This window comes from Pomacea canaliculata, linkage group LG7, assembly GCF_003073045.1.
Source record: "Pomacea canaliculata isolate SZHN2017 linkage group LG7, ASM307304v1, whole genome shotgun sequence".
NCBI lineage: Eukaryota > Metazoa > Mollusca > Gastropoda > Architaenioglossa > Ampullariidae > Pomacea > Pomacea canaliculata.
In genome coordinates, this window is record NC_037596.1 from 9,482,376 (window position 1) to 9,503,952 (window position 21,577).

At 40.1% G+C, this 21,577-nt stretch overlaps 2 protein-coding genes and 1 long non-coding RNA gene across 5 annotated transcripts in view; all 3 read left to right on the forward strand.

The window, feature by feature from the left end:
• Positions 1–1,945: 1,945 nt before the first annotated feature.
• Positions 1,946–21,577, forward strand: part of LOC112567956 — a 28,799-nt gene continuing 9,167 nt past the window's right edge. The window contains exons 1-2 of one of the 3 annotated variants that reach the window (XM_025244910.1): positions 1,946–2,039; positions 10,355–10,753. In XM_025244910.1, coding sequence (XP_025100695.1) covers positions 1,985–2,039; positions 10,355–10,753 — 454 coding nt within the window. In that variant the 5' untranslated portion in view covers positions 1,946–1,984. Of the gene's footprint in view, positions 2,040–10,205; positions 10,754–21,577 lie in introns of those variants that run through there. The other 2 variants (XM_025244909.1, XM_025244912.1) reach the window with 2 other exon arrangements.
• On the forward strand, positions 2,664–9,264 carry LOC112567968. The gene is made up of 4 exons (XR_003099950.1): positions 2,664–2,887; positions 3,297–3,365; positions 3,672–3,767; positions 8,627–9,264. It is a non-coding gene; the product is annotated as an uncharacterized LOC112567968 (long non-coding RNA).
• LOC112567967 lies at positions 11,972–14,701 on the forward strand. Its single transcript, XM_025244925.1, has 4 exons — positions 11,972–12,197; positions 13,252–13,284; positions 13,519–13,551; positions 14,199–14,701. The coding sequence occupies exons 1-4, from the start codon at positions 12,032–12,034 to the stop codon at positions 14,291–14,293; spliced, it is 327 nt and encodes a 108-aa protein (XP_025100710.1). The 5' UTR covers positions 11,972–12,031; the 3' UTR covers positions 14,294–14,701.

The following is a 21,577-nucleotide window of genomic DNA, read 5'->3' on the forward strand; positions in this document are numbered from 1 at the left end:
TCCCCTCAAGTGAAGTATCTCAAGGGAAGGGAGATGTCATGATAAGAGTTATCCCGCGGGGACATCCGGGGCTTTTATGTTAGATTTTGGTAATGTCAAGGTTGGCGAGCAGCCATATTGTCTTAGTTGATTAAAGCACGTTTGTCATCAAATCAACAGTGTCTGGTGTTGGTCGGCTGAGAGCTCGCAGCACGATACACTCCCCTAGACAACTCATCTACCCTTGTACCCCATAAACACCTCCACGGCACATACTGCCCCTCCCCTTCTTGCAAAAGGGGTCTCAGGGTTGTCAACAAGCCACCCTAGATCCTAACTAGGCCAATTGTTACTTCCCCTGAAAGGCTAACCGTGACACACTGAATTTTAAAGCGCCGACCAGAATCTGCTTATATAACTCAGACCATTCGGGTTGGTCTTTAAAATAAACAGATTTGTCATAGAATAATTAAGAAGTAAATGAGTTGTTTACACTCGACGTCACCGGTTTTGCGATAGCGTTTGCGATGTGTACAAGACGCCATTTTGCTCATCAGTCGCTTGTGCGTTGTTTAACGTTATCGCAGGTCGTTGTCGGCATCTCATGCAGCGTGTTTTGGTTACAACAAACCAACACTAAGAGCATTATCGAGCAGACAGACCAGAGGGATAGGCTTTTATCGTGTCTTTGTCGACTGCACTAATGTGAAGTACAATGTCCTAGAAAATCAACTGAATACATTGTAAGACTGAAAAAATCATTATTAAAACTGATATGTAGTAGACTATGTGTAATATTTTCATCAGTTAGCTTGTTTGTTCTTGGTACCCCTTGAGATGACCACATATTTTATACAAATTTAGGATGTGTTTATATATATTATATATGTTATATGTGTATGTTTATATATGTTTATATGTTTGCATGTTCATATACATTTTTATTCATTTGTTTTACGTTTTGTGTATAATACATAAATATTTGTTGGCCTCATAAGTGACATGTTTAAATTGCCCTAGATGCTGTTCAGCTTCATGAAATTGTTTTAAAACGAACCTGAATGGTTTGCGGTATTTGCAGATATCAGTAGATATAGCACCTGGTTTACAGCACTGACCTGTTTTTAAGACAGACTGGATATAAAATATAGGACTGAAATTACAACCTCTAATACTATGACCGTCATCATAACCATCATAGACTCCACCAACATAGTCACTAAAGACAAACGCGAGAGATGATTCATCTGAAAAACTGAGACCAAGTACAGTACAGACAAGATAACCCGGCGTCTCTTTTAAAGATGGCTTTCCGCTTGTGCTTTTTCCAATATCTTTGTAATAAGAAGCGTACTTAAGTTAAACATATTTATCCACCCAGGACAACACAAAAATCGAACAAAAGTTCTTCTTAACACATACTTTATCAAAATAAAGTTTAACGGATCTATTATATTGTATTAAATGCTTAAGAATATGAGCAAAGTAGCTGTCAAACAGAAAAAAATGCTTCAGATTCTCACAATTTCACAACCAAGCAAGAATCAGGGACCTAGCTATTCATCTTTCCCAGAACACCTAGAAAGCTTTCTCACCTTCCTAGATAACAACAGGCACATTTTTGCCGCAAATAGCCGCAATGATTTAAGTGCTTCTGAAGTAGACACGGGCTATCATCCGCCAATTTCGTGTTGTAGTTATAAATCAAAATGTGTAAAGTGTTATTAATGATGTTTTCAGACACACTTCTTTCCTGTTCTCAACAATAGATTTGTTTTACTGTGCTCCTGCCTTCTCTGAAGTCGGCCTTTTCTTCTTCTAGAAGTTCCTCAGCCATCGAGTGAGGCGACACGACCTTTAGCATAACCTTGCTTGCATGACTGTGTGAGCAACTGTTTGTACTGTTAAAAATAAAAATAAATTTCATTTTAAGTAAGAGGCGTAAGCTAAAATATGTTTCGCCATTTCAATCGCCGTAGTTTGTCGTTGTAAGGCGTATGGTAACATGGCCCTCAGTATGATTGGAATACTAACTTTCATCATTGCCTGTGTTTCTCAAGGTGAGTATTATTTTGTTTAAACTAATTTGACGATGTTTAAGTTCAAGTAAACCGCCTTAACATGCGTGTTTCAGACAAGTTGCCTCCACTGCTAAGCCCACATTCAGCTGCTTACTGCTATTGGATCAGATTACCTTCTCACAACACTGCTTTTCCTTCAAGTCTGTGTTGATGATCCTCTACCATAAAACCTATCTCCAACATATAAAATAACCACTTCAGAGTCTGTTTAACAACTTTTTCCCAATTTACATTAGCAGATGGGCATGAGTTTGTCAATGAAAGGATATTTTTAGTTCTCAGAAAGGAAAAGATTTCATTTGTCTGCCTGCTCACAGACTATACAAATGTGTAAGTGTATGCAACGCTTTGGCAGTTGTTTGATGCTGACCTGATATGGAAACAAGTACAATAGTGCATCTACACTTGCCTGAGAATGGTGATATAAACGAAACTGCTTTTTCCATAATCATTATTGCTATGCACATTCAATAAAACCATGGTCACGTTGGAGATTTTGCATACAAATGTATTTTTGAACATGTATAAGCATACACGGGTGCACTATAAGGCCGATATATCTTCCCTCCTTCGTGAAGTGAATGTTATCGGCTTATCGCCCATGCGAGGGAAGGTAAGAGTACACGCGGTGGGGACTGCTAGCGGGCAGTCATCTGCAATTGCTACCCGGACAATAGGCAGGGTACAGATCACAGGCACTGCTGACTAGCCTATAAATAAAATATCTTCTTCACCCGACCAACTTGCTGTAGGGTCTGAGAGCTGAGGTGACACGACTTCTATTGCGATCCTTGGCAACAACACTAGTCTGATCAATGGTATTGCAGGTATGTGACACACTAACTGGCTATAAAAGTATATATGAAAGTAAATGACAGGATAATTGTCGTTATGTGTATAGGTTACTTATGGACTGGGTACTTATTTATATTTTTTATGAATTTATAATATTATAATAAAATGTGATTATGTTTGCAAATCAACTGGATATAGGGAGGGGAGCTGTGAAAAATATGCTATGCTTTGGATGTTTAAATCACACTCATATTTGTTAATCATACACGCTTTACATTCTTGGTAAGTGGTGACACAGCACGACAGGGTGAAAATGGGTTGGTTTAACCTTGCCTCTAATGCAACCATTATTTTGTTCTCATTTATTGTTTGTACATCAGCTATATGCTTATTGATGAATGATCAAATTAAGTACAATTTTTAAAACATGTTTTTTTCCAGGGTATGCTACAGATTCATTTGTGGCAGGACTAGATGCAACCCAGCATTCAGTCTCAGGGAGTGAAGGAGGTAAGCAGGCTGAATGAATTCATGTTTCATACTGTAAAGTTTGTGTGCAGAATGCTGTTGTGAAGTTTGTGTGCAATGCTGCCACCTCAACAAATAATAGACAATATGTTAAAATGTACATATATTTGTAGTGAAATTTATTTTACACTCAAACAGTCATAATCACACATTTTAAAACAAAAGCAAAATGAAATGTGAATAATTTTACAGTCTACAGGAAGAGATAAAAGTGTGCAAGGGAAAGACCAGGCAAATGGTGCAGTACGTGAATTTGCATAATTTCAAAATATTGCTTGTATTTTGCAGTGACCGAGGAAATAACTCAAAGCGCGAGACCCCTGACAACAGAATCTGCACCCTGCTTAAACAACAGTTTGGTCAAGACTTGTAACAAAGAAAATGGTTATTTTCATTTTGAATAAAATGTTGAATGCTTTGTTATTCTTGTCAACTTATATGATTTGCAGGAAAATTGATAGTTACATCCAATTTTCTTTGTCACACATTTGTAGTCTATAATTACATCCACACACCAATATATATATAAATACACATCTAAATGATATTTGCAGTCAATTCTTGCAAGACTGATAATTTTCTGCCATGTTACACTTGTTGTGTTATTGGTTTGTGGGTATTAGAGGTGGCACTCATTAAACTGTCCAGTTAGAAAACACACAAGAGAAAGCTTCATGTCGGCTCCCGCCCAAGTATATTTAAATCTCTTAACCGAACTAAACCTTTTACGTATTGTTCATTTTGGAATAAGGCCAACACTTGCCTATTGTCACATCTCCCTTTCTTTAAATGGACATTGTTTCAATATAACTTAATTAACATTAATTTTTAATATTCTTGAATTTCCTATTCAAGTCTATGTGCGTTTGATTCGAGTCAATCATTTACAAGTCAGTCTCTGTGGGATCTTGATGATGCGACCACTCTGGTAGTCTTGACAGGCTGTCTGGAGACGATGACTTTGACGCTGGCAACTTCCTGCTGCGGCTCCTGACATGGCTCTGGATTGTCAACAAGTAACGTCTGATCGTCTGAGTGTAGACCAGACAAGGGTCGGGATCCTCTTCGGACTTTGGTTTGTTGAATAAGGACGACAGAGTCTTTGGATAGGTCTGGAGTCTCTGGATTGGATCTCTGGAATCAAGAGACGCGTGCAGTCGTTGGCGACCGTAGGAGTCTCTACCTCATATGATCTGTTGGCAGAGACTGATGATTGTCCCTGGTGTCTGGGTTGGCTTCACCCAAACTGGCTGACCTGGTTCCAACTCAGCGTGTCTGGCACGGTGTGCTCTGTCGAAGTTCTGTTTATGTTTCAACTCTGCATCTCGTTCTTTCTTCTGAAAGTCCTTCCTTTCTTTTTCCTTTTCCTTTTGCTCGGAAAACTGAGATGTATGGTGGGGACCAAGGTGCGTAGTCTTCTCCCGAACAACAGTTCTGCTGGACTGAGACCTTGCTGAATGGCGTAGCGCGATATGTGAGAATCGCTAAATAAGGATCATCTTCCTTCTCAGGATGATTTCACAGTTTGAACGGCGCTTCGGCTTCGCCATCGCTTGTGGATAGTACGGGCTGCTTTTGTGTGAGTGAACTCGTACTGTTGAGCGAACGTTTGAAACTGCTTGCTGGAGAACTGCGGGCCGTTGTCTGAGATGACAATTTGTGGAATTCCATGGCGGGAAAATATGCTCTTAACATGGTTGATGACTGTTTCCGCCGAAAGTATTCTTTAGTGTGCCAACTCAATATAACGTGAATAATAGTCACCACCAGTAAGTACTGTTCTTTTTCAGTTCAAAGATGTCCATGCCAACTTTCTGCCAAGGAATGCTGTCTGTGACAGAGGAATGAGTGGCAGGGAATTGCCTCTCTTTGATGCAAATTGTGCACTTCTTACCATGACTCTATCTGCTTAGAAAGCTTTGGCCACCAAACGCTCTCTCTGGCCAAGGCACGACATTTTACGATGCCTTATGTCCAATGTGAAGTCTGTGGAAAGTCTGTTCTCAGTACTTCAGGATGATCAGTCTTGATCTGTAGAGAAGAAGTCCATCATGTTCTGTGACTCTGAACGTACTGTCCAAAATGCTTTCAGTTCTTCATGTTCTGGACTAGAACGTGGCCATCCATTGTGAGATAATACAGCACTGTCTTACAAACAGTATCTCTGCAGTCTCATTCTTGATTCTTCGATGCGTTTTCACTGGCTGCAAGCTCTGAATCACTTGCTGATGAAGATCTCTTCTTCTTCACTTCTCTCATCTTTCTGAGTGTTTCTTACTGGGGGCTCGTGAGAGTGTGTCAGCAGTCACGAGATTCTTGCCTTTTGTGTAGACAATGTTGTACTTGAAACCTCATCAGGCGCATCCGGAATCTCTGAATTCTCGGAGGTAGATCTTCAAGTTCTTTGTTTTCAGTAGAGCCAATAATGGCTTGTGGTCAGTTTCGATTGTCAGATCACGAAGTCCTGTGATGTAGTCACAGAACTTTTCACACGCCCAAGGTCACTGCGAGTGCTTCACGCTCAACTTGCGCGTACCTGCGCTCAGTTTCCGTCATACTTCTTGATGCGTAGAAAACTGGCTTGAGGTGACCATCTGACTGTTTCTGAAGTAATACTGCACCGAGACCGAAAATGACAGCATCTGTTGAGACGACGTCGTTTTGTCATACCATAGGTGCCAACACTGGAGCTTCATCAGCTGTTTCTTAATCTTCTCAAACGAGTTTCTTGAGCAGTGTCCCAACCCACTCTATGTTTTTCTTGAGCAGGTCACGTAGCGGTTTGCTGTCGTTTGCGAGGTTAGGGCTGCAAACTTCGCAACGTGGTTAACCATTCCTAACAATCTTCTGAGATCAGAAATGTTCTCTGGCTTGGGAAAATTCTTCACAGCAGACAGTTTCTCTGGGTCGATGGCGATCCCGTCTTTCGAGATATGTGCCCGAGAAAGGATATCTTCTCTTTGGCAAACTGGCACTTCTCGTCGTTCAGGTAATGCCCGCTTCTGAAGCGTCGACATCACTTTCTTCAAGTAACGATCATGTTTCTTGCTTGTTCTTACCGAAAATGAGCAGGTCGTCAATGTCACAAATCACATTTCATGTTCGCCAGAAGTTGAGACATTCGTCGTTGAAATACTTCTGGCCCTGAACTTATCCCGAAGGTAAGCGGTGTATAACAGTACCTTCCAAAAGGTAATGAAGGTTTAACTCCTGACTTCCTTCATCCAGTGGAAGTTGATGGAAACCCTTTTTGCAATCAAGCTTTGTGAACATTTTTGCTCCTGACAGCTGGGCTAACAGTTCATCTGTTGACGGTAACGGGTAGTTCTCTCTGCGAACTGCTTCATTTAGTTTGCTCAGATCGACGCAGATTCTGACTCTCTCGTCGCTCTTGGGCACCACTACTATTGGGCGCGCACCAATCACTGGACTTGGTGACTGTGCGAATCACTCCCTGTTCTTCAAGTTGATCCAATTCTGCCTTGACTTCTGTTTCAAGGGCAAAGGTAAGCGTCTTGGAGCTGCTACTGCATATGGAACAGCTTGTTCTTTCAGACGAATCTTGTAAGGATCTTGTAGACTTCCTAGTCCTCTGAAGAGTTTGGGAATTCTTCCTTGTACTGTTTTTCGTGGTCTTCTATAACTGTGTTGATTCTCTCAATCAACTTCAACGCTGTAATGGCTGGTCGACCTAGCAATGGTTCTTCAAGTGTTTTTACGACATACACATCTTTGCAGTGTAGAGACATTCTTGTATGTCAGTTTTGCTTGAACATGCCTTCCACAGCTATCTCAACACGACCTGACCATACAGTTTCTTGCGCACTTTCTGCAATGGTCGCTTGGCTCTGGAACTGCGGTCTGAGGTACGACGGTACACATCAGCTCCGGTGTCAAGCTTAAATAACATTCTCTGTGTCTTCCATCAGGAGACTGACTTTCCAAGGATCTGTTGTCACACTGCCTACAATCATACCCATGTAAGCTTCTTCGTCTTCTTCTTTCCTCTTCCACTGTGTGAATCTTAGAAGAACCTGAAGAGCGACAGACTGCAGCATAGTGACCAAAATCTTGGAACATTTTCTGCATTTAGCGTTCTTTGCAGGACAACCATCTCTGTTGTGGGAACCTTTTCCGCATCGAGAGCATGGCTTAGTCTCTGGTTTCCCCGAAGGCCTGGCTGCTTCGTACCGCAACGAACTTTCGATGACCTTTCTGAATCTGTTGATGGTTTTCTCAACTGTACTCTCGCTGTTGCTTGCCAAATCGAGTGTGCTTGAGTCTTGACGTCTCATGAGCTCTGCAAATTTCTATTGCTTCTGGAAGCTTGAGTGTTTTCTTCTGCAACAATTTTTCACGCATAGTGTCATCTTGAACACCGATCACAAGTCTGTCACGAATCATGCGGTCAACATCCTTGAAATCACATGATTTTGCTAACTTGCGTAAAGCTGCGACGTAAGTATCAACTGACTCATCCTGTTTTGTTTCGGCTATGAAACTTGTAGCTCTCATGCACTTCATGTGTGCTACCCAAACAAAAGTCGCTGAACTTGTCATGACCAGTCTCGATATCTTTGTCGTTCTCCCCTTCTGCAAAGAAATCCTTCGTAGATTTCTTGTGCGTCCTCACCAATGCAAGCTAATAGAACTGCACAACGATAAGCTGAATCTTCTTTATCAAGGCGCGTAGCTACCTCATAGTTCTGCCACTGACGAATAAATTTTTTCCAATTTACTTCAATGTTAGAAACAAATCCAGCTTTGAGGGAACAGGAACGTTTGCAGTGAAGTGTTTCTCTGATGTGTCTCCGCATCTTGCGAGAAATGTCACTTTGCGAACGTACGACGCAATATTTCAAAATGAGAAAAACGTGCCCACCTGAAAGTTTCTGGAAAAATCACACAGCTAGCACATTGCTGCTCACTTCTGACACCATGTTGTGTATTGGTTTGTGGTATTAGAGTGGCACTCATTAAACTGTCCAGTTAGAAAACACACACAAGAGACAGCTTCATGTCGGCTCCCGCCCAAGTATATTTAAATCTCTTAACCGGAACTAAACCTTTTACGTATTGTTCATTTTGGGAATAAGGCCAACACTTGCCTTATGTCACAACACTAAATCAGTTTGTGGATAACATCACTTTTCTTTAGAATCTTATTGATGTACATTGAGAAATCTAATTGCCACTCTTGTGACCATCATTTAGTACATAATTTTTTTTTTACTCTGCCCCAGAGTTTTCAAGTCCCTCCATATCGTTGGCAAGCTTCTACCCGTCAACACCACTGTCCATGGACAACCGAAAGAGACAGTAAAGGAGATGAAAAGCAACAACTCACGAACAAATATTTGAAAGAACAAACAGCAGAGTGTATACTACGCCGACAAAAATTAGAACTACAAATGAAAAAACTCGAACTGGAAGTCTGGCTGCTGGAAGCTAAGAAAAAAAGATAGAGAAAGAGATGAATGATAATTAATTTTGCAGTACTGCCAGTGTATGCATTTTTGTACATTGGAGTGGATGTGTATGCAGTTAATTTTTTTAAAATTATGTCCTTGATCTTAGAATGTGCACATCTGTTAATCTATTGTTTAAGTGGTGTATATTTGTTTTTGTTTTTTTTTTATCTCGTCTAGAAATAAAAGATGTCATAAGCAACAAAGTTTCTCAATGGTTTTTCTTGTCTGTGCCTTGGTAGTATTAGTATGTGCTATATTCTGTGTCACCCTGACCTCGTTTTCTTTACTGGTGTGTGAGAAATGCAATCAGCCAATTTCAGGCAACTTCCCCAGCAGTAACTCTTGCTCTCTCCTGTGCTTGCATATTGTATCTCCTATCTACAAGGTTTTCATCTGCACCATGGTTTTCGTCTGCACCATTATCATCAGTATCATCTTCTTCATTATCTGGCAAAGCTAGAAACCTGAACAAAATATCAAAAGCAAATTGTAAATTAATAAAACATCTCATCCATCCCCCTTATAAAAATGAGATAAAAGTGATATACAGATTTTGTCAGATATACCACAATATTCAACAAAAAGAATGTTCACAAACCTGGCGCATTAATATACCACCACATAAAAAGCCGAGAAAGGCGAACTGGACAAATATACTAACTAGCCTGATACAGGTTGACTCCACTAATGCACTGTACAACATGTATTAGAAGCAGCATCAGTGTACACTGCTCCTTCTTACATCAAACATTTGTGTACAGGTACTTCCTGCTTTTTATTATTTGTGCAGCTATGCCTTCAAAGACTGCCACTAGTCACAGCGTAACTTGTGTCAAAACTAAGCAACTGTCACTTAAGGGATTGTATTTTTAATTTTTTTTCAGTTTCTCGTGACTCGGTTAATAATCCGGCCAGCCGTTCTTTGGGAGACGCCTGCTAGATCAGCACACACACACACATATACCACACACACATTCTGAAAGGCACCCGTTGCATAAAAATGAAGGGGAAGACACACTTTCAATGTAGGTGTGACATTGCGCCCCCGATTTGTAATCAATAAATCCGCTTGTAGTCATCGACAATCTCCAGGATGTCATTATGTCGAAATCTTAATCGTCGATAGAGGGCTAAATAATCCCATGAATCGATGGATTAGTTCAATCACAAAATATTCTGTTTCTGCGAAGATTTCTGTCCTCTTCATACAACATAAAGTATGCAGCAAGCCATGGCGAGCCTCACGCGAGTTACAGGCGGGGATGGTCGCCTCTACATTTACGGGTGGAATCACCCGCTAGCGCAACCGCGGCTTGAAACGCGACTCTACATTTGCTGCACATAAAGGCTGGGACGACCTTTGCCGACCCCTAAGTGCCCTGGCGGCGAGATGTAATTTCAGACCCTTATCCGTAACACAGAATATGTCACAGCACCAAGTACTAAGACACAAAATGTTTGCAAGCTGTGTATTTACGACATTTTTTGTTTGTTTTGCAGGTGGACTAGCTGAAATGCAGGTGGTTCCAAGTACTCTGCGCTTGAGCGGTACTAATCAGACCGTTACACTTACTTGTAGCATTCCAAGTACCGCTACTGTCCAGTCTGTGTATGCTATGACAATGTCACGCAACACAAGTTCACAACCTTCCCAAGAACAGGTCTTGGCTTTAGCTGATGCCATCTCTCCACAGGCAAGATTAGTTTCAGCTTCAGAAGGGGGTCTTCCAGCTAATTCAGCAACAGTTTCAGGTGGTACTACTCAGAAATCAATGCAGGTGATTCTCAGACAACCGGACTGCAAAGATGCTGGTGTATATCGTTGTGTCATTTCCTATAATAATGGCACGGATGCAAAACCAAGTGCTGTAGATAGCTCTCAGAATCTGACAGTCACAGGCAAGTTGATTTTCTTCCGTCTTTTACTTCCTGTAAGGAATACTTACAGCAATTGTTTACTATCTTTGAGATTTGATAATTTAGCACTAAATATCAGTGATCTCTCTAAAAGGCAAAGATGATATCAGAACACACTTAAAATGTGGGTAGCAGCCTTGACCCAATCCTGTTGGTCAGGCAAATGCTTGTACACTCACACATAGCAGCTGCTATCACACTGGACTCAGAATTTCACAGTCATGGCTGCTTATTTTCTTTTTATAATTATTTTTTTAAAATTATTATTATTTGCTGAATGTTAACTGTCACAATCAAATATTGTTGATTATATTATACCACACTTTAAAAAATAGATGTAAAAACTTGGCCAGGTCCTGCTATTTCAGGTTTAAAATGTTAACAGTGAAGACATAATATATTATAGTGATCTACAAAATAATTTAATAATCAATCAAGCATATCACACAAAAGAGGAAGTTTTTTTTAATGAGTGGTTTTGTAGCAAAAGCATAATTGTTAACAATCTCTTGTAAAAAATTTAGTAAAGTGGGAAAACGCTCTGCAAATTAACTTCATCAGTAGAATTCTTCATTTTGTATTGTTTCAGTTCCACCTAGCAACATCACTATGTTAGTTTCTCCTAACAATGAAATCAACATAGCCAACACGACTGTGGAATTGTTATGTAATGCGATTATTGGCATTAACATTCAAGAAGCAAAGGTATTTTGTAATTCTTATAAATAAGATAAGCAAAAAAGAGTTTCAACACACTTTTATTTGAAATCCACTAAAAAGGGTAAAATGATTTTTTTCTTTAGGTTTCGGGATTTTCTTTAATACAACTTAAAACTTAAAATAATGAGAGTCATTGATGATAAGATTTTTAATAGTTAACGAGAATGTCCTCACAATTTTACATTTTATACGTATTAAAGCTTGCACCATGTCTGAAAGGTTCTGGGAATTGGCAGGTGAAGGATGAAATTGGTAAAGGGTGATAGGGAAATAAAAGAAGGGGGACAACACGAGCCATTGACGACATAAGTGCTGGGATCTTATGCATCATTGTCATTAAGGTCTTCTAAATTTCTTCTATTTTAACAACGGGATTTTTCTTAGTAAAACAGTACTACTGAGTGTTATAGCGAAGGTTAGTCCTCCTTTATTTTATCTGCTCTTATAACTCAGAATATTTCTATAACTCTGCAGTGGACGTGGGAGTACAATGATAAGATTTATGGATGGAGCACATACATACAGGACAGCGACATCAGAATGGACACACCTACCCTAGTGCCAGGCACATGTTACTATCGTCAGGTCTGCTATTTAACACTCGTCCTTGCACTTGCTGACTCCGAGAGAGAATACAAGTGTACAGTGGAGAACGATGGTGACAAAGACTCGGCCTCTCTCACTCTTGGGATAGTCAATGAAGATGGTAAGTTAACAGAAATGCCCGTAATCATTGGTTATATTGATATCCATACTGACTTATTTTTCTGTTCAATATGTCATCTTTGAAACAGGCAATATATATCTTATTTATATAGCGCATAATCACGCTGACGAAGGAGCATGCGTCTCAAAAGACCGGTAACCATAGTGAGGTTGCTCTGGTGACAGAGAAAGTAAGCATACGGTCCTCAGATGAAGAGCGTATATAGCTGTCTGGCTGGGATATAGGGAAAGAGCAGTTCAGAGAACTAAATAATCAGGCCAGGTACAAGCGAAGAAATTAAAACAGAGTACGGACAGTTTGTACTGGATGCCACAACGGATGAGTAGTTAGTGTAGAAAACGAAGGAGAGGGTGGCGTGGTCCCGTGTCCTAGCTCTAAGCACCAGACGTGCAGCAGAGTTTTGTACTTTCTGGAGTTTGTAAAGAAGGTATACGGAGCATCCTGAAACTTAGATTTATATAGACCTTCCCACCAAACTATGCATTTTCTACATAAAAGAATGTTGAAAACTGGTTTTCTACATTGCCACAGGTATTTCCAAGAAGATACAAAACGTTTTCCAAGATACATATTTCTCTGATCACTGGCATTTCTTTTGAACTTTTTCCTAGTGCATCCTCGCGTTAACTGAATTAATACTGCACATCTGAATATAAATGTCGTATGTTTTGCATATTGAATGTACAATTTATTTTTATTCGCCATTGTTTTTTTCTACATTTAGCCATTTAAATCACTTCATGAATGAACTGGACTTGAATGAAGTGGTGGTAGTAAAATTCTAACTGAAGAAGAAACGTCAACAGCTTGTCAACCCAGGCAATGTCGGGTACCCCGGCTAGTATAGTTATTAAATAGTGAAAGTTCTGCACTGAGTATTAGTCTGTTGAATTTGACTTTAGTTATACAAAAGCTCTACACACCAATAGCTTACAACAGTTATTTTTTAGAGGGAAATAGGGTTTTCTGTTTCTGTTTATTGACTAGCGTAAAAGGTAAATATTTTTTAATGTTTTCTGTTTTGTTATTTTAGGCAATGCACCAATCCAAACTTCATCAACTCAGAGTAAGTTGTTCTGCATGTGTGAGGTTTTTTTTCCAGTTTACAGAATTAACTTCTAAGCCATACTGGTTATGGTAAGAAAAGCAATGAAGATATTGTATCATTTACCTGGTTGTGCATTTTTAGTTTGCGCTGTTATGACACTCGAACTGTAAGTGAATTTTTAAGGAAATGTATTTCTTTTTGCCTAGTGTCTGCCGTGACAATTTTCAATAGCTTTCCATTTTGTTTTTTCAGGCCATACACTACCCCCAGCTTCACCAACTGAGAGTAAGTGGTTTTGTTTGGCTAAAATTGTTACCAGTTTGCAAACCCGAATGACATATAAGATTTAGTGGTAGACAGGTAGAGGGATAGTAAGGCAATGTGGTTCTATATATTTAATTTTCGATGTGATGTCTTCATGCTGATCTCCACTTGTATTAAAAGAATCCGATGCAGTTGCTGATTATGAATTGGGAATTATACATTATTAAATACCATATAAAAGCAGTTTGTTTTGTCATGAAAATGGCATGCTGTTCGAGAAATGGAATTTCATGTTGTTCAAGGGTAAACATCGACATGCAGCAGTCGATATATTTTAAATATTTTAAAGCAGGCTACATCACAAGTGTGCAGTGTGTATGATTTGTGATTTTAATTGTACTTAATTATAAGTGATGAAATCAACAGTTTCATTATCTCTAAAACTAATTATAGTTCTTTATTGGTGATCCATTTACAGTTGACACTCTGCGGACACAAAGACATAAAAATTTTGCCTTGTGTTTTTTTCCATCCCAAATTTTGAGGCAGCTACAGCCTCTGGTCTAAAAGTGGAAGATTTTTACCAATTATTATTTTGAGATTTACTATTTCATTAAAAAAAATATTATTATGATGATTTGTGTATTCAAATTTATGTTAATTTCCAGACTACAGCTCAACCGCTGGTGCCATTTCTGACAACACGATTCTCTGCCTCGTTACTTCTGTATGTCTGATGGTGTTGATACAAACTGGGCCATAAAAACCTGTACTTTACAATGGACACCTACTCGACGACTTGAATTTCAGGAAACTGCACCAATGTCTTTACTCGCCATGCTAACTTGTATATAACATTTCGTTAAATTCGTATCCACATACACACAAATACACACATTAACACATAAAAACAAATGAAACCATATTTACAGGGTGGGGTTTATTCCCCATTGAGAATAAGCTGCGATTTCTATAGAGCCCGTTTTCTTATTGACATCTGTGCTCCTTTGAAGTGTAAAGTCCTGAAAAGGCATGCTAGCCTTTAAAGATGCTATTTGCATAACTGAATATCTTAAAATAATAACATTACATTTTGCTATATAGTGTATATTTCTCTTATACTTGTTCTTTTTTGTTTGGACAGAATATTTGAATTAGTTCTCACTGCAAAATGTTTATAAATGATTGTTTTCTAATTGTAAGGTCCGAAGGCAAAAAAGGTGAATAAGAATAATTATATATTATTTAAGCATCCATGAGCACGCACACCTGGCGCTTAATTTCGATTTTTATGGTATTAGGTTAATTGTCCTGTTTTACAAAATAATAATAATGAAATAAAGAAACAACAAAAACCACTCTTTTTTTACATGAAATAAAGAAACGAGTCTTAGGCTATAATTATTGTGGAGAAGAGTTTCTAGGGAGAGTGGAGATGTTGTCAGGGATTGTGAAGAGAATACAATGGAGGTGGACGTGAGTAAACATTAATTATTTGGAATGATTCGACAACGACATTGGGATAAACTATGGGAGATCATCAATGTCCTGACACCGAAATGGAATTTAAATATTTCTTTGAGCTATATGCCTCGTGAGTTTGATTATATATGAGTATAGATTAAGAAAGCGAAAATATTATATCAACCTTATCATGTCTGATTTCCATAACAAACAGTACAACGTTTGGTTAATCAGATAAAAATATTGATAAAAACCCATCCCTTTCATTATTTAAGACACTTTTCCCTTGCCCTACCAATAGTATGACGCATATTTGCCCCATGCTGTATTTCAAAACTACGAGGAATAGCAGTTTCAAATAGGAACATTTTTTGGAATCTACAGGTCATTTTCTCCCCTAAATGTGTCAGAAAAATTAAAATAACTACGTCCAATCCTTAGGGTCCTCAAAGGGTTAAATAAGGCACACTTGAAGACGGAGATATACATCCGCTTCTTCTACGAAATCATGTCACTTTTAAATGACATGGAAGGAGTTTTCGCCGCAGAAAACCGTCTGCATGTCAGAGTGTCTACTTTTGTGAATAAAAATGGAACTTAGTGAAATGAAAATGTGTTGGAGTTATGCTCTGCTGGTTTTTGTATTGTTGTTTTGTTTTTTCATTCAGAACTAAGCAGTTCTCTGCGGCGCACGTGCATTCCATGTTTGTAAACATCATGTGTATGTACACCTTCAGTTATTTTTGGAATCATTAGACAGTTGGGTTCGTTGTACTTACGTTAAAAAAAGCAAATTCAATGTATTTTCCCCGGCTCACTTCCTCAGGAAGTGGAAGATGCAGAGCAGAGAGCCGTACAAGAAAAAAGGTAACAACAAATCGACGCCGGGGCGACATTGTGTTTCTTAAAATGTGAAAAATGATTAGAGTTTGTATCGGCGTTGAAGCCTACGAGCATAGTAAGAACAATTTGGTCTAAAATATGCCACGACATAAAGTTTCGGATACAAACTCAATAAATCCAGGCTGATATAAATGTTTTTGTCTGAAGAATCTTCGTTAAAGCATGTTTTTTTTTGAGGCACAGAGTTTCACCACCAACCTCATCATTAGCATCATCTCCATTGATATACTCTTCCTCGTTACATCTGACGAGGCATGTGGTGGTCTCAAGGTGTGTAATGGGCAATGAAAGACGACACTAAGTTGGAAAATCATAAGATAACCTGATGAAGCCCATGTTCTCTGTCAACCGCACAATACTATGCTTTTTTGTAAGTATGGGTGATGGGCTTAACGCTTCCTGCGTTCATGATTCATATACTTCATTCGTATTGTCCTATTTTCGTAGTTGAAAATTGAATGACAGTATAACGGTTTTTTAACACACACATCACCTGTCGCTCGACCACACACACATTTACCCATGTTCTATCTATACTTTCATCCACCTAAAGAAAATCATTGCAAGCCGTGAGTATATCTAGTTCTCCCCCCCCCCCCAAAAAAAAAAAAATTTATATTGCTAAATACGTATTTGCGACATCTGAAGTTGTGAATGCACGAACTAGAACGGGATGTGATGTCTTGACGGTTACGTGTGACCTGCTACCACTGTACCCACATATTTTTCTTTGTTTATTTTCGCGGCGCCATATCACCTTTTACAGACACAAATATTTAGTGTGACACACTAAATAGATTATAAAAAAAAAAAAAAAACAGTCTCAATTCATAGTATTAAAGCCACTGGGGGGACCTGAGTGGGGGGGGGCATTTATTAGGAACCTATAAATTTTCAAAGCATTGGCCAACATTGTCAAAACTTTGAGTTTACCTTTCCGAAAAAATTTTCGGGTTTTTGTCAACGTTCACGTTAATCCGGTGTTTTATCAGTTAATCCGCCAGTCCTTCATAAATTAATCTGAGACTATCGTTAGTTGTGTTTGAATACCATTGTAATATATCTCGATAGTACTAGATTTTTGTTATTAGTCGCAGGCCTCTCGACAGGTATTTGGCTAATCGCTGGATATTGGCATTTCGGTAAAGGAAACATTGCGAATATCTATAGCCACTGTTGCAATGATAACTTAACAGTACAGCTATTATTTGTCACGATGCATTTTAAAGGTACTAAGTCGCGTCATCTGCAATTAATGCGTCCATCCTGCTGGTCACTCACATTTTGACAGCATCTTGATGTCACTTTCGTTGTTTTGTTGGTTTTTGCAGTTCGTGGGCGGCACACAGCTTGTGCATCAATACAATTGACATTCCCTTTACCGGCAGCAGGGACTCACAGAGCTTGGGGTTTTTAGCGGGACGGCGGGAACTCTTTAAATTGGTTGTAAATACTAGAATATCTGTTCGGGTACACTATGATCTTTTTAAGGAATGATTGTTTAATCAATCACCAACGAGCTTACTTTGGACATTGGGGGGCAGACCTTGCAGATAAGAGCTTTCTTTGTCGTGGTGTAGCAGCATACCCATTGGTTCTGTCTTTTCTTTGGATTTCGAGTGTTTTTTTTTGTGGGTGGTCGGTTAACAAAAGGTCTTACCAAGGTTCGGTTACTTTTGGGTATATTATAACATTTTGGGAGCACAACCATAGCATCGGTCTGGCTCACAAATAAAAAATGCCGATTTGTTTTGCCAAGATGCTATTGAGAGTTTACGTATATGGATGATTAAGATGTTAGGAGATTGATTTATATAATATAATGAGAGACCTGGAGCTTTTGGTGCAGTGACTGGGCTTAGAAATGAGTGACCTGAGGGAAGAGTTGGGGTACAATTGTGGCGTGCCTGCGTTGTGAGTGAGGGGGAAGATTCCGTCTGTTAAATTTCGAATAAATTGCAACGAGGATCAGCCAGAGGTGGTAAAAAGTAAATGTAGTGATCCCCTAACGCTCTCCTGACTTATCTCGATACGGCCCTTAGCGAAGATAAGACTTTGACCAACTGAGAGGGCACTGCCGGCGAGAGAGAGAGTTAGCCACATTCTATCCCACACCTGATGACGTAAACGTACCCGAGACAAACCTCGCTGTGTGCAATATTAACGACTTTCAGGCAAGGTTGATGATCATCGTAGTCTTTCTATACCTTACATATAAGAGATGTATAGCAAGTTATATCATCAGCTCGGTTGGTATCACCGGTCAAGTATGTGCGCCTGTCTACAGGTGCCATTACTTTCCTTGCGTTGTGCCGGGTCTCGAAGGTAAACCTGTGTTCATTGCTCAAGACTGTTCTCGGTTTCTTGCACGTTCGCGGAGATTAGCTCGAGGGGTTCAGCAAGTTGATGTTGGTGCTCTTATTTCATTCAACTGCTAGGCTGATTTAATGGTACCATTCATCGGTTTGAAGAAATTTTTTCTTTTTTTATTTTTTTCTATACTCCAGGATGAATCGAAGATCCGTTTTTATTCCACTTGGGCTGTGGGGTCATTACGTTGATTCTTTTGGAAAAAAATTTTTAGAGATGTGTAGAGACTGAGGAAGTTGTACAAGTAAAAACCCGGGTATTGCTGAAAGCGCGTTTTGACGAACCCTGTTCGGATGAGGCAAGAGGAGGGCGTTCTATTTTAGCAGGATGCGCTGGATAGAGGGTGTGGACTACATAAGCACGATATAGGTGGTGCTACCTGCATCGGTGAAAGGGTCTATCCGCCAATGAGAGGGTTGGCACGTACTTAATCGACTGAGGTTACGTATTTATGTGGTAGGATCTATGAGGGTGCCATATCGCTGGCCTCTGTGTGAAGGTAAGGGTACGTTGACAGAAAGTGATCAGCAGACACGATCTCTGGAGGGTTGCTGGAGTGTGTTTTTTCTACCCGGAGCACCTGTGGATACTCTTTTACCGCTTGGGTGTTTATTATTAATATTGCTTTTCAAGGAAATAATCTTTAGTTTTAAGAGAAACTTCCTAACAAGGCCGAGCCTGATATTACGGCCTGATGAAAATATAATTCATTATCCGTTACATGGGGTGTAAGTGCAGGGGGGGACTAGCCACCCACCTAAAAATGTTTAAGGGTCGGTTGCTTTTGTCGGTACGGTTAGCATATGGAGGTTGTCTCTCACCATTCCAAAACTACATCTTATGCCACTGTATGCATAATCCTTTTCTGTTATCTTTGTGTTTTGGGATAGGTACATTTGTTAATATGGATCCTTACTGTTTGTTCTTGCGTTGCTGTTACGTTGCGCGCCGGGGAGAAGAAGGACCCACGCGTAAGCACACATGGGTCCGACAACAAGACAGTATTATGAGAGGTACAAAGAAATGGAAACACTGGGAAAGAGAAAGAGTGGCGGAGTGGGGGTACGTTGACATGTTTGTTTGAGTTAGCCATGGCGATTAACTTTCATAGAACTTGGGAGATCTGATCTTGTTTTAAGTTATTGCATGTAGCCTTGTGTGCCGTGCGTCATTGAGTAAATCTGTGATTCAATCTGTCGCGGTTGGATGGACCTCATCATTCGCATAGGTGATTGCGATATCCGGGGATGAAGATGACGAGAGGTTTAGTGGCTTGCGAGTCCAGTGCTAGTTCGGCGGCGTGCTGTGCGTGTGGTTGGGTATATGGCGCGCGATTGTCTGAGAGAAGGCAGGATGGAAAGACATACCAAGAGCTCAACTAACAATACACCCGTCGTGCGCGACTACACACAACACGTATAGGCATCACTTTAACCAATGTCATGAAAAGAATATTCAATAGCCTAAGTAAAGAGAACGAGTTCATGGTGTAGCTTCTTCAGATCCAAACAATTATTTCCTGTTCATATTTTCGTATGTCATATTCAAACTAAATTGAACTTTTACTGACTATAGCAAGACTACTATCAAGCTTTTAGAGTCATTGTGAATCACTTGTAAACAACTATTTGCAACATGGTGCATGGTGTTGTATGTTGGTATCAGACGATTTCTTATCGTTGGCATTTTCAACATGCCGATTCTATTAACACTGGTTTAGAGCTTTCTCGATCTAGCAGTTTTCAGGGTTTCGGGGGGCCTCCGGAACGATTTCTGACTGCGGGTCCCTCGCGATTTCAACGAAAAGATCTTTTGTTTTCGGGCCATTTTGAAGATATTAGCATAATTAATTAATTGTAACATATCCTTACTGCGCACCTCAAGGGAGTGAGTTTTGCTATTAAAAACTAAAAGATGTATTGACACTAACGATCGGTGCTTCTGTCATATACCTCGAAACACAATAAGTGGTCCATTATCTAGGCGGGCCTTGGCTCGTATATGAGCCAGTGACTACACGTGCTGTAGAAGTGTAGTGTGTTGGTCTTGGTTCTCGATAGACCCACTGGGGCGTCAATCTGTCTCTTTTAATAATCAAATTAAATTGACTCTGTGGGGTGAGGGCGTTTATAGGATTTAAATGTTTTTCCTTTTCTGGAGACGCCCCGGGCGCGGGTGTTTAGATCCCGGGGTTCACGTGGCATCGTTTCAGAAGGTTATTTTCTTTAAGTGCCTGGATCGTCTCTATAAGTGGTGTTTTGAGAGAACCGAAGGTCACGCTGATAGGATACAGAAAAAGTTCAATACAGGGTTCTTGTATTGAGGATTCAGGCATAAGAGCACGCAGCTATCTGTTGAGCAGGGAGTCGCACATCAATCTATTGCGAGGTGGCCGCACACACTATACGTTCACACTGTAGAAAAATGAATACACATTTCAGCCGCTTTATTTGGCAGCTTGGTTCGTTTGGTCTGTTAATATAGTGGCAGGGTAAGTTGTGACCATGCGGGCTTGACGCTATGGTAATTGTAGTGACCTTAATTTATGGCGCTGGGGTCTCCGGCTTTCAAAAACGAGTGCACGGTTACAGACTGGTAGGGTAGGTGCAAGTCACCTTCAAAATACCGGTGGGTGCGCCTATTTCAACAGCGAGAGTATGGTCGCGTAGCTTTGCGCACGTGAGACGGTAACGCCCCAGTATCACGAACAGTCAAGCAGGCGGTCGAAGGGCCGACCTTCAACGAGAGTACTGATGGTGGCAGCAGAAGTGTCCAGCTTTCCGCCACTAATTATTCAGTGGCAATCGTAACGGAGAGTCTTTGGATTGGTGGGGAATAGGGTGCTGTTGAGCGCTCAGTAGTTACGGTGGGAAAAAGGGGCGGATGAATTTAGGGAAAATTATAATTTCTAAATGACATTTGTGAGGGTATCACCTTTTTCCTCTGCTGTACTCACATTCCTGCTCGCGATTTCTTCTAATCATGTGTTATCAGGATAAGCTTGTCATCTGAAGGGCGTCATGTTTGCTCTAGTGACCAGTTGTAGGAAATGGGTGGCGGAGCTTGAGGGTGGGTTGGCCAGGGGGCGGCGGTTTTTTGAGTGAGTGGGAGAATGGTGGCGGTGAGGTGGCATATGGGAGCCTAACATGTGCCGAGCTCTTCACCGTTCTCTCTTCTAGATAGCTTTAACAATTGTGCTTATGCTTATTCGTACAGATATTTTGAGTGTGGTCTATGGATAAGCCGATTATATAGTAGATCCTTATAGGTCTCTAGATATGTACTGTCTCAAGGTTTGAACAAACTTCTA

What these genes read in the sequence shown, in the direction of transcription:
- LOC112567967 (XM_025244925.1), top strand. Translation starts at nt 12,032, where the DNA reads ATGGACACACCTACCCTAGTGCCAGGCACATGTTACTATCGTCAGGTC. An exon ending in CCAAACTTCATCAACTCAGA is followed by an intron (nt 13,285 to 13,518) that starts GTAAGTTGTTCT and finishes TTGTTTTTTCAG; the next exon opens with GCCATACACTACCCCCAGCT. An exon ending in CCCAGCTTCACCAACTGAGA is followed by an intron (nt 13,552 to 14,198) that starts GTAAGTGGTTTT and finishes GTTAATTTCCAG; the next exon opens with ACTACAGCTCAACCGCTGGT.